The 18,293-nt window shown below is 37.6% G+C and overlaps 1 protein-coding gene and 1 long non-coding RNA gene across 2 annotated transcripts; one reads left to right on the plus strand and one right to left on the minus strand.

Moving 5' to 3' along the window:
* Nucleotides 1-1,629: 1,629 nt before the first annotated feature.
* On the plus strand, nt 1,630-3,078 carry LOC148199594 (uncharacterized). Its single transcript, XM_088112718.1, has one exon. The coding sequence runs from the start codon at nt 1,630-1,632 to the stop codon at nt 3,076-3,078; it is 1,449 nt and encodes a 482-aa protein (XP_087968844.1).
* Nucleotides 3,079-12,789: 9,711 nt separating this feature from the next.
* On the minus strand, nt 12,790-18,293 carry LOC148199595 (uncharacterized). The gene is made up of 4 exons (XR_015786203.1): nt 16,381-18,293; nt 14,123-14,284; nt 13,824-13,944; nt 12,790-13,239 (listed from the first exon to the last, which is right to left on the minus strand). It is a non-coding gene; the product is annotated as an uncharacterized LOC148199595 (long non-coding RNA).

Raw genomic sequence — 18,293 nt, forward strand, 5'->3', positions numbered from 1 at the left:
ACATAGTGTTGGGGAGTGCCAGCTGAACTATGTAGGTGTAAAGATAAATCGTATGTGTTTACCTTGCATAGTGTTGGGGAGTGCCAGCTGAACTATGCGAGCGTAAATATGAGTTGTGACTTACTCTACATAGTGTTGGGGAGTGCCAGCTGAACTATGTATGTGTAAGGATAAATCGTATGTGTTTACCTTGCATAGTGTTGGGGAGTGCCAGCTGAACTATGCGAGCGTAAATATGAGTTGTGACTTACTCTACATAGTGTTGGGGAGTGCCAGCTGAACTATGTAGGCGTAAGGATGAGTCGTAGGAGGTTATGAAATGTGGGTTATGAGTATGCTGTAATTGTTCCTGTATATGTACCTATGTATAATGTCATGAATTAAATGTGCTAGGAGATAACATGCTTTTTATATCTAGCTCACCCTTGCATTGTTTGTGTTGTGTGCTGTTTGGGTATGTTTCTCTGGCGATGATCATCCACTTGGATGGGAGCAGACGTTGTTGAAAAGATCACTTTGGAGCAAGAGCTGGAGAATACTGAGGCTGCGGAGTAGTCTTCTTAGGAATTCCTATCTGAACACGGGTAGTGTTCCAATCTGTAAACTGTTTAAGTTTAAATTTCCGTTTCTTTTATTTTGGATGACTGTAATTTCGTACTTTAATTACACGTCATGATCCAACTGTTCTCTTTATTGGAATGTTGACGTCTTTATTATGTAATATTTATTATTATATAATCGGGATGTTACATTAATGGTATCAGAGCAGTTCGTCCTTAGGATGACCTTTGTGTTGTGGGTTTGCCATGTCTTCTCTGTGAAGAATTGAGTGTAAATGGTATGACCTACCATTTCCTCCGAGTCTATATAATAAGGTGTGTATCTAACTGGAAGTTTTGAGAACAGAAAATGTCTTGATAAGAGTAATGAGGGTGCACACTCATGACTTTCATCGTAGATGATTTTCCTTTCTTAATTCTGAAGGTTTGAGAAGAGAAAGAGTTAGAGTTTCAGTGTTGTTTCCTATAGTAATTCCTGTGTGGTTCTTGTTTTGTGATGGTGTGATGTGCCCTAGAGTAGTAAAGAACTGTATATTCAAGGATAATTTGAGTTGTATACTTTTAGTGGGATTGGTTTAAGCATTTGAGGCAAGTTCTTGTCTCGAAGATAGAAGTTATAAGACAAAAAGTTAAGTTTCGGAGGGCTAGTGAAGATATTAGAGTTGGAAGTAATGTTATGGGTGAAGAAAATTTCAAGAAGACAAAGTCAGAAGATCTTATATCGTACGTTCGCAAGAAGTTCAGAGGTTAGATTTAGAGAAGCTTTGGATAAGTATGGGTGTAACAAGGTTTGAAAAATGAGTTGGGTATAGTATATTAGTGATGGTTGGAATCTGAATAAGAGAAGTGATAGATGGTTTAAAGCTAAAGTTAAGAAAGAAATAAGTGGACCATGGGAAATCGTTATTCTGATAGGAAGTAGAAGAAGAAGGGATTGAGGAGCAGTTCTTTCCTTAGAAACCTGTAGGCTGTGGGTGTGCTTGGTTTGTGATTGTGTACTCTGGTCTCGCGTAAGAGGTTGTGTTAATTTAAGTCAGGCTAATGATCTTTCTTTCTGTGTGAACAGAAGATGGCACCTACGTCTCCTCATCGTTCTCCTCCGCGAGTCGATCAACCTGACTCTAATCAGATGCTGAATGCGGTGCTCCAGGCGTTGCAACAGCAGAATGCTACGTTGATTCAACAGAATACCTTTGCATTGCAAAATCTTGAAGCCGCAAGGGTATCAGCTGAGAACGCAAGAGTGTCTTCTGAGAACACTCAGAGGGAGTTCATGGAATTGATGACTAATGCTAGGACTCCTCCAAGTGTTTCTTCCGTTGCTATTCCTGCGCAAGAGTGGAGCTTGGAAAGTTTTCTGCAGCATCGCCCAGCAAGATTCACTGGCAAGTGCAAGCCTGATGAAGCTGATCACTGGTTTGGGGACATAGAGAGGATATTTGAAGCTAAGGGATGTACTGATGAGAAGAAGCTAGCCTATACTCAATATCTGCTTACCGGGGAAGCTGGCCATTGGTGGAACAGCATGAAGATGATCCTTGAAAGGAGTGGGACTCCTATTACTTGGGAGTTGTTTAAGACCAAATTTTACACTGAGTACTTCCCAAACAGTGTGAGATTTGCAAAGGAAGTGGAATTCCTAGAGCTGGTGCAAGGCGACGGATCGGTGTCGGAATATGCAAACCGCTTCAAGCATTTGCTTCGTTTCAACACTATGGCAGTAGATGAAGAGTGGCAGTGCAGAAAATTTGAGAATGGCTTGAGGAAGGATATCAAGTTGCTGGTAAAAGGGTTACGCATCAGAGAGTTCCCTACATTGGTAGAGATGTCTCGTGATCTAGAGAAGACGAAGAGTGAATCTGAAGGGCAGCAGGATCAGCCTACTAGAAGTGGGGGACCATCTGGATCTCGTGGTGGAATTAGCATTAAGAAGACGCCATACGCTAGACCATCCTTCTCTTCTGGGTCTAAGGGTCCATCCTATCAACCAACGGTACAGTCAGGACCAGCTGAGCCATCCGGCACTGTTAGATGTTATACATGTGGTGGACCTCATTACCGGAACAACTGCCCTAGTAGAAGAAGAGTAGTGAAGTGTTTCAAGTGCGGGAAGGAGGGACATTTTGCTGATGAGTGTACTTCTGCAGTAGGATCAGGACCTCAGGCACAGAGGACTGGTTTGCCGACACCCAGGGAAGGTGGCAGAACTCCGACGGTGGGCAGAGTCTACGCCTTGGTGGGATCAGAGGCGGTCAAGTCAGGTAACATCCTCATTTGTAGTTGTTCATTTCTTGGTGTGCTTTGTGTTGTGTTTTTGATTTGGGGGCAACACACTCCTTCATGGCGAAGGCACGTGTTGAAAAATTTGGGTATGTCTGTAGAAGAGTTAGGTGTTGACCTGTTGGTGTCTACACCAACATCAGGATTAATTGGGACTTCTTCTGTGTGTGTCCATTATCCGAATGTCGTAAAGGGACGTCGGTTCGAGGTAAATCTCATCAGTTTACCTTTGCAATGATTAGAAGTATTTCGAGAATGGATTGACTATCCATCAAGCGCATCCTTATCAATTGTGATGATAAGGAGCTGTCGTTTCCGGATAAAGACAAAGATGTCTTTGTCGATCGGCGTCGTGAAGCAAGACCCCCCTGGATAGTGTTAGTTGCTTCTTAGTGTTAACATCGGTCGAAGCGACTCAAGTTTCGAAGCATGCGGCACGGGAGAGTTGGAGTGTAAGTCTCGCAGTAGGATTCGTGAATAAGTTTCTGGTTTACCTCCTTCACGTGAGCATGAAGATCACCTTAGGACAATGCTTGACGCTAAGAGAATATTTGTCAGTTCAAGTACAACCAGTAAGGATTAAGGATGAACTGTCAAGCGAGTCAAGGTCATCTGGGATGGTAGAACAAGCGACTCTACCTAGAAGTTGGAGGTGAGATGGGAGTAACTTATCTCGACTTGTTCTGGTAAAGCTGAATTTTCGAGGACGAAAATTTTTGTTGTTGGGGAGAATGTAAGGACCGTGCATTTTTTTTAAAAAAAGAAGAAAGTGGTGGGGCAAAGGGAGGCACATTCCTGGAAGAAAAAGGAGTGGACGGCTGCATTTTTAGTGGGAGAAGAAGCTCAAAATGGGAACGGTTGCAGCTTGGTAGGGGGCGGCTAGTGGTTTTCAGTGGGAAGCAAAGGTGAGTGGTGGGTCTTCCCACCTTAGAGTGTTCCAACCACCAGGAAGTGCTCCAAGCACCATCATCACTTACCTCCATTAGTGGATTGAGCACTGAGGAAGGAGAGTGGGACGGCTGGAATTGGATAGGCAGTGGAGTGCCCATTCCTTTCTTTCTTAAAGGGAGAACCGTGAGCTTTGAAGGGGGTTGGATTCGGCACTTGGAGATTCTGCAGAGGGAGAGAGCTTGCTGCACGTACGGGAGAAGGAGAAGAAGAAGCTGCTGCATCCAGAGGAGAGGCAGAGAACGTCCAGAGCTTTGGAATTAGAAGGAGATTCACACTACATTCAAGTTGGCTAGGAGGTCTTCAAGAGGTAAGGGGAGTTGGATTTTCTGGATGTTGATAGTGGTTGCATGAGTAGGATGCTGGAAAATTGTGGTTGTATGTATGGTTGGATTGAAATTAATATGTTGATTCATGTATGTGATCTTGTATGCTTTGGAATTGAAGGAAACTGGAATTTCATAGTTTTTTTGTCATTTGGAGAGGAAGTGAGGTAGTGATTTTGAGCATTTGGGGTCTAGAGTGTTATTGAGCCTTTGGAACAGTTTCACCCACTGTATTATGACTTGTTAGAGCCATCAAATTGATCAAAATAGGTGCAAAGTTGTAGAACTGGATTTTTGGTATCTAAGTTGTGAAAATTGGTGTTTTATGGTTGAATTTAAGTATGAATCCCTTAAGAATTGAATAAGGAACGGTTATAATCAATTAGGTAAGTCCAATCTAGTATAAAACATGAATTAAGGGTGTTAGAAGTTAAGAAAAAGGGTTGAAAATGGTAAAACGAGGTTCTGTCCTAAATCTGCAGAATTCTGCATTCTGCAGAATTCACGCCCGGCGCCCCTGTCGCGCCAGGCGCCCGGCGCGAGTTAGCGCGAGATGCGAGAGTGAACGTTCGTCCAATTTGATCCAAATTGGACGTTCGTCCGTTCTGAGCCACATTGGACGTTCGTCCAAATAGCTCGATCAAGCGTTCGGCCTTTATTCTAAGTTGAGCGTTCGGTCTTTGGTCTAAGTTGAGCGTTCGGCCTGCTGTAGTGATTGTGAGCGTTCGTCCAACCGAGCGTTCGTCCGCGTTTGTACAACTGAGCGTTCGTCCGCGTTCGTCCAAACTGAGCGTTCGTCTTTCAATCCGAGTGAGCGTTCGGCCTAAGTATCAATCTTAGCGTTCGTCCAAGAAGTGTTCGACCTTGAGCGTTCGTCCGTGGCGTTCGTCCAAAATAGTGTTCGGCCAATTGTTGATCGTTCGTCCTGTAGTGTTCGTCCAAATCATCAAAGTGAGCGTTCGTCCAGATCATCCATTGAACGTTCGTCCAAGTCATCAAGTGATCGTTCGTCCATATTGCTTTGTTGACGTTCGTCCGAGAGTGTTCGACCTGTTGCAAATGGCGTTCGTCTAGAAACGTACGTCCCATGGTGTTCGGTGAATAGTGCTCGTTCAATTAATACCTTACCAAAAACGTATTCTAAATCCATTTTCTATTAAATTGAATTATGTGTACAAATATTTGGAATGTATATTGCGATGGGAATTATGTGAAAGTATGTGAATTTATGAGGTGTGTTGGATTTACTGTAATATATGGGGATATCTGGTAAATTGTCGGTAACAGTATAATTCACAGACGTAATTCCATGGTCCTCAAGGAGGGGATACATGGTGGTGGACGTAATTCCATGGTCCTCAATGAGGGGATACATGGTGGTGGACGTAATCCTCAGGAAAAGGAGACATGGTGGTGATTTGGGGTGTGTTTACCTTGCATAGTGTTGGGGAGTGCCAGCTGAACTATGCGAGTGCAAATATGAGGTATGACTTACTCTACATAGTGTTGGGGAGTGCCAGCTGAACTATGTAGGTGTAAAGATAAATCGTATGTGTTTACCTTGCATAGTGTTGGGGAGTGCCAGCTGAACTATGCGAGCGTAAATATGAGTTGTGACTTACTCTACATAGTGTTGGGGAGTGCCAGCTGAACTATGTATGTGTAAGGATAAATCGTATGTGTTTACCTTGCATAGTGTTGGGGAGTGCCAGCTGAACTATGCGAGCGTAAATATGAGTTGTGACTTACTCTACATAGTGTTGGGGAGTGCCAGCTGAACTATGTAGGCGTAAGGATGAGTCGTAGGAGGTTATGAAATGTGGGTTATGAGTATGCTGTAATTGTTCCTGTATATGTACCTATGTATAATGTCATGAATTAAATGTGCTAGGAGATAACATGCTTTTTATATCTAGCTCACCCTTGCATTGTTTGTGTTGTGTGCTGTTTGGGTATGTTTCTCTAGCGATGATCATCCACTTGGATGGGAGCAGACGTTGTTGAAAAGATCACTTTGGAGCAAGAGCTGGAGAATACTGAGGCTGCGGAGTAGTCTTCTTAGGAATTCCTATCTGAACACGGGTAGTGTTCCAATCTGTAAACTGTTTAAGTTTAAATTTCCGTTTCTTTTATTTTGGATGACTGTAATTTCGTACTTTAATTACACGTCATGATCCAACTGTTCTCTTTATTGGAATGTTGACGTCTTTATTATGTAATATTTATTATTATATAATCGGGATGTTACAATTCTCATCTTTAAAAACTTTATCTCTTGATGAAAACAGGCTAAATGCTAAGATTCCCAAAGATATTCGATTTCCTACTCAGCTAGAGACTCTCAAAATGAATTTGAACTCTTTGGGAGATGTGATCAGTGACTCTCATGTTGCTAACATGTCAAAGTTGTATGGCTTTGGAATTTAGCCAAAACTGGACTCGGTCCTTTCAATTGGGTTATATAGGGTTGAGATCTTGAAAGTTAGGTCCAACTTTTCCTAAATGGTTACACACACAAAATGACATTGAAATTCTTGACATTTCTTGTTATAAAATAATAATAATGGTAAAACAACCGTTAGTTTTAAATGTTCACAACAATTTTTATTTTTTTCATTAACTTTTATAAATGTACAGTTTTTTTAAATGTTAACAACAGTATTAGTACAGAACATGACTCAAAAATCAATAATTATGTCATTTCCGACGTTTTGAAAATTCATCAAATTATTGTATGACTAACAACTTCACAATCACAATAGGCTTCCTCAACAACCATTACAAAATAAAAATGAAAAGAAAGAAACATTTAAAGAAAATAAATGTTTAGAATAAAAAGATTTTTTCAATATCGATATCCAGAGTACCTCTTTCCTCTCTTTTTTTTTCCTTTGACCATGGTACCCACAATCATTCTAATCTTCAAATTCCATTTCCTCTGCCAAAAATTAAGCAAATTATATTAATTTTGCCAGAACTAGAAACAATAAAAAGATATCGTAAAAAACAAATTCAAAGCAAACTTATACTAAAAGGCAAAGAAATAGAAAACTCCAATAATTTAAGTCACTACTAATTAAATTCTTTCAATTTATTTTATACTTTGTAAAAAAAATCATTTGTCATAAAAGAATTATCTTGTATGATTATCAAGGCAAATAAAAAAGTGTTTGTAGAAGCCAAATTAAAACTAGAAATCTTCAAATTCATATGGGAGATCTTTACTTGAATTACAACTTACCATTTATTATAAAAATTGTATTTATAGAAATAATTATATCTATCATCCATGAAACTAATATTGCAATGTTTAAACATACAAAAGAAAAACCAACTTATTATGAGAATGTCAACAATTTTGAGACAAGATTGAAAGAGATAAAAATAAAGAGACTGAAAATATGTCTTATGCTAACGATTTTTTATTATTTTATTCTATCCATAGACATTAGTTATTATCTTTAATATTCTTATTTTCAATTACATTATTAATCTTTCATTAAATTTCTTTTTATCTAATAAAAAATCGATTTAACCATAATATTTTTGTAATTGTTATTATTTTGAAATGTGAATCATTTATGACATGAAACTCATTAATCAAATTTAGAAATCAAAATAATTAATTATGTGGATATCAATTAGAAATTAGTAGTATGTAAAATAGTCTTTTTTATAAATAAAAAATTATAATTAATTTGTTAATTGTACTTTAAATTGATCATTGTCATTAGCTATCAAAGTTTTACATATTTAATATTATTAATTTTAAATTAGTCTCTAATTTTAAATTAAAAACTAATTTAATGAAAAAAAAACTTAATAATTATAATAATAATAATAATAAATCAAAATTTTAACACAAGGTTAAAATAATGTTACCTGTAGCTATGTTTTGTAGCAGATTTTGAAAACTTTCACTCTTGTCATGACATAAAGAGTGTCTCCTAAATTATTTAAGAACTTGAAATATGCATGATGTCAAGAATGTACTATTAAGATTGAGCCAAACACTCCCCCAAAAGCTTATAGCAAAGAATGTGGAGCCTCGGTCGCCGCGCCTCCATTGTCGAGCCTCCATCTCCACTAATTCACTTATTTCTCATGGTTCTCATCGACTCCTACGTCTCCGTCGCCGTGTGTTGTCGCCACCACGTTGCTGTCGTACAATCACTGCCTTGTGAAAGTTAATCATCAAAATATGCTTTGAGACTCATTACTTTCGATTGAGCTTAACATATAGGATTTAATAGTGAAAGTTATGGTTGCATTTTGAGACAAACATATGGTCTACCATGTTCTTGTGAATTAACATGATATGACCTTGGGGTGATTCCTCTATCTAAAATTCATATCATGTGGACTAGATTGAACTTTTCAAATATTTCATCTAATGAATCACATGCATTCAAAAGGAATTTGATTTGGTCCTCAATTGTTTCAAAGAAGTTAACATTAAAGGAAAAATGACAACAAATAGAAGTTACTTGAAATTGTTTGTCCTGCTATGAATCAATGGTACTTTAATGCATAAATTTAAATTGAAGGTTGAACAAAAGACAAAAGTTCATCGATCTCAAAGGTTTAGAAATTGTAAACTCTTATATTTTTAGCATGTAGACGCCTTGCACTCATGAGAGTTCTTCACCAAAAAAAAGAAATGTAATCTAAGGCTAAATAATTTATAACAAAGGAGAATACCCATGTTAGATCAGTTCTATCCGATTTGTCACTCGTAGATTGTCGATGTTGTTGATGTCGTTGTTGATGGTCATTGTGGGTATATATGCATCTTTCCTTTGTTAGGGATAAGTGAGAAGTCATGGTCCCTTATACAACATGATTTATTTAAAAACTTAGTTAGTGACACGGTGAATAACAAGATTAGTTGGAAGCTATGATCGACTAGAACAACTAAGGAAGTCTTTTCTAGTTGAATCATAATCAAGGGTATGTGTTGCCATACTTTACACTTTACTTACTATGTCTTACCTGTTTCTTTCATAATAACTTTTTTCATTAATTACAAGTTATAATGGACAAGTGAATGACTATAGTAGACATTGGCTATGTGATTACTAATTGATATAATCGTCAAAATATTATAATCTTCCTATTATGTACTACACCACCTTCTGATGTAAGACAACATCGACTAATATGTATATGACATTGATAACGGTAATTTTTACCATTATCTTTGAACCAATTTTCGTACCAAATCTACCCTTTTGAAGCTTGAAACATGTTTAATCCTCCCTTTTTATCTAAGTTCGTGAATAAGTTTAGTGTATGCTTTACATATAAGTTTTCATCATTAATTCCTCAAATTTGTAGGCAATTTGCGTGTATTAGAGAAGTACTTAACTACTAAGAGTGGGAACCAAGGAAAAGATTCAAAAGCAGGAGGCTAAAGGAGTAAGGAAGACACCTCGCGCCTGGGCGTGACAAAAGGGGCGCCAGGCGCAACATTCCAGAGAGTCTCGCGCCCGGGCGTGACAAAAGGGGCGCCCGACGCGAGTTTACAGTGAGTCTCGTCCAGGACGCTCGCCCAGGATAAGTGGACGCTCGTCCAGGGTGGAAGAACGAGCGGACGCTCACTCAGAGAGAAGAGGACGCAGTATGGACGCACTAGAAGACGCACGTCCAGCGAGAAGAGGACGCTCGCCCTATGGACGCACGAGAGAACGCTCGCCCAGCGAGAAGTGGACGCTCGTCCAACAAATACGTTCAGCGGACGCTTGTCCAGTAAAGACGCACAGTGGACGCTCGTCCAGTGAGGACACGCATTTGACGCTCGTCCAGCGCGCTAAGAGGACGCTCGGCAGAGAAGCGCTCAGTGGACGCTCGGCAGCAAGAAGTGGACGCTCGTCCACTTTCAGTGGACGCTGAATTTTCCAGAGTTTCACGCCCGGGCGTGAGAAATGTGGCGCCCGGGCGTGACTTTTCCAGAGAGGTTCGCGCCTGGGCGCGACTGAGAGGGCGCCGGGCGCGACTTTTGCTGATGTGTCAAAATGCCTATTTATTCACGGGGTCTCGAAGCATTTGGGGATCTTTGGCTGCCCAAACACGATTTCTCTCATTTGGAGCTCTTGGAGGCGAGCTAGGAGCTGTGGGAACAGTCCTTCCTCACCCTTGGGTCTTCTTCCTTCTTCTATTTTCACCATTGTTGTAAGCTTGAGCTCTCCATTCATGGAGAGTTAGTTTCATTATTGTTGGGGGATTGATGTAGCCACTAAACTCTTATGTAAACTATTGTGTTTTGAATGAATATATGCCTCTTTCATTGATTGTTAGTGTTTAATTCCTTCTCTTAATGCTTGTTGTGAAGTTGTTATCCATGACATGATTTTAGGGTTTGCTTGATATTGGGAAATGTTGGGTAAATCTAGACTTGGATTAAACACTTAAAGGAAATAGTATCTAGGGATAGAATTAGGACCTTTGGTTGTCTTAGATCTCAGTTCTTAATGCGGAAATAATTGTTAGGTCTTCCAAGGGATTGGAGCCTAATATGGAAGTCTAGGCTCTCTCTACCAAGGGATTGGGTTTGAGTAATTAAGTAGATTGACATTGGCATATTAATGAAGAGGAAGTGATTTTCTATACATAAGAGTGAAGTAGGTGAAATAATACCCCCAAAAATACCATTCCATATCATTTCTAATCTTTCCATTTCCAAGTGTTTGAGTATCTAAGATCACTTTTATCAATTATGTTTCATGTTTACTTTAATTGCACAAAAACACAAATTATGAAGCATTCTTTAATCTAAGTTAGTTGGAAATTATACGATTGTTTGGTGACACGAGTCTCTTGGGAAACGATATTCGGTCTTACCGGTTTTATTACTTAGAACGATTTGGTACACTTGCCAAAGTTGCAACAGACATAAGTTCATGAATCCCATTTTGAGTAGATAAAGTGATTATTATTTTCTACCATTATAAAATAAGTTAAATCTACTAGTTTTATCTTTATATGTTCACCTACAATGCTTGATCATCTTTTTATGTCAGTAGGATGCAAATATTTATAGAGTTGATGAACGTTAATAGTAGTTATGTAGACTTGCATCAGGACTGATATTTGTGTCATGTAAATAAATTATACAAATGAAAATACAAAGTTGTTTAATTATATAAAAATGAAGTTGTTTAATTACAAATATCACTTCCAAGTTCAAAAAAACCAAATACATTGTGGCCTCCTCTATTGTTGGGTGCATGCTCTTTAGACATTGCATCTATTTGTAATGCCTCATCGGTCCAGTCCCAATCTATAGTGCCTTTATTGATATTGCGACAATCAATTATCGTTTATAACATTCTTTTATAGAGCCTTGCAATGACGGTAAGAACAAATAAATTAAAATTCTTTGATAGCATAAAGACATAACATTGTATGGTTACATACCAAAAACCAGATTATGACTTCAATCTCTTATGAACTAGAATGTCATTTTGGAGATGTCAACAAATTCGAGGTATGAGACTCGACCGATCATCCTCGACAACATGAATAACATAGGGATGTGATATCCTTCTTAACCACTTGAGTTATCCCTCAATGCATGAAGATAGAGAGGGCACCACTGTGACATTCATCAACACGTGCTTGAGAAAGTGCAACCAACGATTATAAGAGTTCCTATGTCAGCCTCTAGAACAATGTTTAGTAACCACGAGTTCAATTGCTCATATCTAAATTTCCTTAATATGTGTTCAGGAAGATGTTAGTGTACAATCAGATCCACTCTGATCCAACTACAGAACATGTTGATTGATAGATGTAAATGATTAATTTGATGTGCTTCATATGAGACCTAGATCATCCCATCATATATCAAGGCATCTGATTGTGCCATGGCGTCATGTAGACTGAAAATATTCCTCCTCATCACCTAACGTGCGGCCTAAGGTGTATCTTCATCATAACTAGGCAACATATGCTTCTTCCCATCGTAGGAAAGTGCTCATATATCTAACTCTAAAAAAAAGTAAAAATGTTTTTCAATAATGAAACAATAAAGGAATCAAAGATTAATATATATATATATATGTATGTACATATATATATATATGTATGTACATACATATATATGTATACACACACACACCTCTAAAATGCTTTGTCTCTACAAAGTTGGCACCAAACTACTTGTATAGTACAAATGAGCCAATTTAGCAACTCCCTAGACATATCTACCACATGATAGTAGGTCTTTGAAGAACATCAAGTATGATATACAGATGAAAGTGGAGTTCTTATCTATAAAAATAGTGCATCCACAAGATGAAACAAGTAGGCCAGTGCATCACATTGCCATTGTTAGTTGTCATAATAGCCCTTATATAGGTCTCTCAATCAGCCCAGTCTTACTTGGAGAACATGATATTACCTCAGCTCATATGTATCCCTTTTGTAGTCCATGCCCAATAGGTCCATGAGAGTTTCCAAAGCCACTTCAAAGTCTAAGACTTCATTCAGACAAAATGGTCTTACTATAGACAAATGTAGCAATGTGGACATGTCATCTAATGTGACAGTCATCTCACTAACAAGGACATGAAAATTGTTTGTCTCTCTATTCCATCTCTCAATGAACTCCAATCTCAACCTCTTATTGGTATAATCATAATAAATATTGCATAGAGGCATCAAACTAAAAATCATGACAAAAATTTGAACAGCCAAATGACATGCTTCATATTTATTTACTTTTTTTCCATGGAAGACCAACTTTTATCTCTCATCGGTCATAGTTAAAACAATTGCGTATAAAATTGAAGCAACTAAACAATCATCAAAAGGAAAAAAATTCAACTACTTTATTAACTTGACCCTACCACAAACCGAAAATGCAACATGATCAACATAACTTGTTAACAATGATATATCATGTGGACCTCCAGAAATCTACCTACTTCATGTTCTTCTTAAACAATATCTATGTGTTACTCAACAACATTATACCGATCTTCATTAACATCCTCTTACTGCTTATCAAGATAAGAATGAGAAATGGCGTCGCTTCTCCAAGACTACCCCTTCGACGAGCAAATGATGTAGATCTCCTTTTTTTTCACCTTGTATAGAACTCTCACCAGAATATGTAGAGACACCTCGAGTTATGACCATTTTGATCACAAACAAATTAAGAAAAAAAATTAAAACCAATATGCATAACAAATAACTAAATTTAAAGAGAATAAATAAAAAAATAACAACCCATATAAATCCTAAAACCATAACAAATAAACAAACCCTAAACCCTAAACTATAAACTCTAACTAAGAACAGACAAAATCCATAAAATTAAAATAAATTAATAAAACCATAAGCCATTAAAAATAAATTAAAACAAAATTTAAAAAAAAATTAAAATAAAAATTATATATATATATAAATCCTTAACCCATCCTAAACTCTAAACAACAACCTATAAAATAAATAAAATTAAAAATTTAACAAAACCATAAGCAATTAAAAATAATTAATTTTAATTAAATAAAAAAATTAAAATAATGATTATATATATATATATATATATATATATATATATATATATATATATTGGACTTTGAAATTTAGTCTAATTATTATCGAATTTAGAGATAATATCAGATTTTAAAACTTGGTTAAGGAGTTCATTGGTTCTCAATGAAACATTTACAAATTTAGATAATAGTTTAGGAAATGAAGGTACCTTATATAGTTTGGTGGCACGAAATGCTTGAAGGTTGATTGTGGGAGTGTATGAAGATGTGCTATGCAGTTATGTAAGTGAAAGAAGTCATGAAGAGGAAGAGGAAGTAGGTGATGCGACACTAGAATTTAGGAGAAAATATGAGTAAATAAAAGTGAATGGGTGAAGGTAAATATAGAAGAGAAAAATAAATTGCCTCTGTAAAAAGGACAGTTTAAATATTTCAAAAAGTTTGAAAGTATATGAAAAAAAACTTCCAAGTACACGAAGAAAGTCCCAGAAAATAAATGTGTAGAAACCTTTCTATCTTCAAATTCAACCGGCTTTTCATCTCAGAATACCTCTTTCCTCTGTATTTTTTTTCACGTCCTTTGAGCATGGACCCACACAATCCTTCTAATTTTCAACAACAATTCCATTTTTGCACTTACACTGCTTTTCACCTATAATTCATATTTCCTCTGCCAAAAATTAAACAAATAATTAATTTGGCCAAAAATAAAAACCATAAAAAGATAATGTAAAAAACAGAAATTCAAAGAAAACTCATGTTAAAAGACAAAGAATAGAAAACTCCAATAATTTAAGTGACTACTAATTAAATTCTTTTAATTTTTTTTATACTTTGCAACAACAAAATTTTTTCATAAGAATTATCTTATATCATTAAAAAAGAAAATAAAAAAAGTATTTTTACAAGCAAAATTAAGACTAGAAATCATCAAATTCATATAGGAGATCTTTTTTTGAATTACAACTTACCATTTACTATAAAAATGTATTTATAGAAAAAAAAAAACAAACATACAAGATTTATCACACATCACATTTCATACAATAGTTAAACAAATATCCTTAACATACCATGAACCTAAACCCAACCATTCGGATATATGTATTGATATTAAACTATGATAAGTTTTTGCACTTGTAGTAATGGAACAATTGCCCCCCTCCCCCAAGCTACCACACAAGTCTAATGTGTTTACCACCTATGGACAAAGAATACCAGACCATAAACTAGGACATTCTGCTACTTCTCATCACATAATCCCCTTCTCTATCTGAGATGGAGCGATTAATATTAGAGTGTTAGGATAAATTCCAAAACTGAGTCCCTACATCAATACATCACTTTACTTGAAACCACCACCAACCATTTCACCCTACAATTCTTGTCCAATCACTCCTCAATTGCATACTCAACATCAAGTATAAAACATCATACAATTCCATAATTACTTTTAAACAAACTTAAGTCCATACTATAGTTCATAATTACAAGAAATTAAAAGAAATAAAACTTCCAATCCACTTCTAAACAAGTTGCTCATTGTATGCATCACCCATTAAGACCAATTCCCCCTTGTTGAGCGAGCCATCACTCGCTCTACGAATAGCAAAACAGAGGGTTCTCGTTGCTCAATGAGAACTCTCACTCAACCACTGTTATACTCATATTTTTCACCAAAACCAACTCGCCCAATTATATGGCTCGCTCTATGAATGCAGAAATAGAGAGTTGCTCGCTCAGCGAGCCTAGACTCGCTTAGCGAGTTTGCAGAATTATGCAGAACCTGCACTCCCTAAACCTCACATATCCTAACTTATACACTTATACAAACATCTACAACTTCCATATGATATTTTAAACCTCAATTGACCTATCCAAATGTGCATTATCCAACTTAAACCTTATTAAACTCATTTTACCATGAATTTCCAAACTCACTCCAACTAAAACACCACTCTATAGTCCATAAATCAATCTCACTCATCTATCATCATAATTTGTTAGTTCAGACTCTAGAAAAGTCACAATTGACCCAAAACCAAATCCTAAACCCTCACTTTCATCACAAACCCTGTACTTTAAAATTTCACTAGTCAAAACCCCTAAAATGAGCCAAAAACCATACAAAATCACACCCTATTAACCATCAACCAATTTGATGTAAGATTTCTACTAATTTAAAGCTAGAACAAGCTTTAAATGACCCTAGAACAAACCCAAAAACTCAATTCTTCCCATTCGACCCTTACTTCAAAATCTCACCTATCCAAACCTCCTCTTAAGGTTCAAAATCAACCTACAATTCAGCCTACTCTTTACTTCTCAATATGATGAGCGGGTCGCACTGCACACAAAAATTGAGCATAAAAGAATGCAATATAGTCTAGGATTTGACTCCTAGGTCGTCTCTCAAGGACCAATATTGTGGTGGTTCAAGTCTTAGATTTTAACATGAAGTGGGGGGGGGGGGGTTGTGTGTGTGAATGTTTTGATGCAAAAAATTAAATAAATGCAGTGAAAATAAAGTTGATGAAAATGTAAATCAAGCACTGCAGTAAAAGTAAAACTGAAAAACGTAAATCGCAGAAACAGTAAATGTGCAGAAATGGTAAATTGCAGAAAATGGTAAATTGCTGAAAATGGTAAATTGCAGAAAATGGTAAATTGCAGCAGAAATTAAATTAAAACAATAAAACAGACATGGAAGTTCACGGTAAATGCAATCAAACTGTAGATTAAACTGAAAACAAGGCAGAACATTACTGGAAATTAAACCCCAAAAGCTCCCCAAAGGGGGAGGGGGAAAAATGTAAGCTCAGCAGAACGTAAGATTGCTCTCTACACTACACTACTCCTACTCCTAAATCTACTAAGTTTTTCTTTGCTCTGCTGCTTCATTTATAGCCAAATTCTCTGAACATCCTCCCGTGACTTCTCCTTCAGCATTTTGTATTTTTTCTCACTTGCCAGCCCGTGACCTTCCAGCTTTCACTTTTTAGACAACTTCTTCCACAATTATTTGCTGAGTCTTGGACGTGAGAAAATAGGGTGAGGGCCCCTCCATTTTGGAAACTCTCTTGTCATGTTCTGCACCTTGCAGTCGTGGACTACCTTCTCCATTCCAAACATCAATTCTTCTCCCTTCTAACGTTGTTGTAGTTGCTGTGTTTGGAAGTTTGCTACTGGACCGTGAAGGTGGCTTCAAGCTGGACCATGGTGTTCTTCTTCCAACTGATGGACTTCTTCTTCATTCATGCTAGCATCCCAGCTTCCTATTCTTCTGCATGCTTGGATCAATTTCTTTGCTGGGCACCAACTCCTCAAGGGCCGTGAACTTCCCTTCTTTTCCAGCCAAGCTTTGCACTTCTTCTTCAACTCATGGTAGCACCATTCCAGCCTTTGAATCACTTCTTCTCCCTGCTGACCGTGAAGGTGGCTATGTGTGCTGTCATCAACGTGCCTTCTCCTTTCCATTCATCCATGGCTTCTCTTCTTTCTTCCAATGGACGTTACAGCAACTTCTTCTCCTCATCCAAGTTCTTCCCGTGGACAAAACCAAATGAAAAATGTAATGGGAATCCGCTCCCTTCCATGTGCTGATCATCACGGTTCCAACTAGCTAAGCCCGTGTTCCACCTTTATCTTCATTCCAGCCGGTTGCTCCATTTCTCCTCTGCTGCCAGTTGCTTCACGTTCCCGTGTTGGTGCTGGATGTGCTCTCTCTCCTTCATGGTGAAGCTGGATCGTGAGTTTCTTCTGCTGCTGGACCGAATTTGCCTCCCAAAAAGCTGGAAGTGCTAATGGAAGGAGCTTGTTTCTTTGCTGGATATGGCAGCAGCAGCAGTTCCGTGTGCTTACATCTCAGACGCTGCTGTTCTTCTTTTCTCTGCTGGAGGACGGTTATGAAGATGGCTGGGACTGGACCGTGAGACTTCCAGGCATCAACTAAATGCCAACATAGTCACCTTGAGTGGGGAATAAAACCGTGAGTGATGTGTGTTTCCTGTAAGCCAATTCTGAAATTCTGAAATGAGTGCCAAAGTGGGTCATAATGTGCTTTCTCCCAACATTCTCTGCACTTTGTATCTTCCAAATGGATAAGAACCGTGAGTTGCACCTCTTGGTGGCTGCTGCCAAAAAATAAAGAAAACCGTAAAGTGGCCCCTTCATTCAACAGGCTTCACGTGTGCAGACCCCAAAATGAATTCTTCAATGTTAAGAAGTGGTGGTCCCTCTTCTAATTGAAGACATGTGCTGATTGCTTTGCACTAAAATGAATTAAATTGTCCATCATGGCCGTGTGGTGCTTTTCATTAAAAATCAAAGTAAAGAATTTTGGAGGTATGTAAGCTTTCAAGGTGAATGGACCCCATATGATGGAATATCATTTTGTTACTTCTCTCCATTCTCACGTAACCTTTAAAGTGGTGGCCACTCCTTTATGTGCTTTTGCCAAATTGCCATGAGCTCCACTTCTTGGATGAAGGCTTTCTTCTTTCTTCAATTAATTGCAATAAAATTCAGCACTTGGAACCTCCCTTGGCCGTGAGCTTCTTTAAGTGGAATGTGGCAAAAGATGTGCTTCTACAATCAGTATTCCAAGCACAAAAATTCAATGTAAAATGCCTACAAAATAAATCCCTCACGTGTTACTCTCCTTTAGTTGGTTCCATGTG

This window comes from Vigna umbellata, chromosome 4, assembly GCF_029865625.1.
Source record: "Vigna umbellata cultivar VRB3 chromosome 4, Vumbellata_1.0, whole genome shotgun sequence".
Lineage (NCBI taxonomy): Eukaryota > Viridiplantae > Streptophyta > Magnoliopsida > Fabales > Fabaceae > Vigna > Vigna umbellata.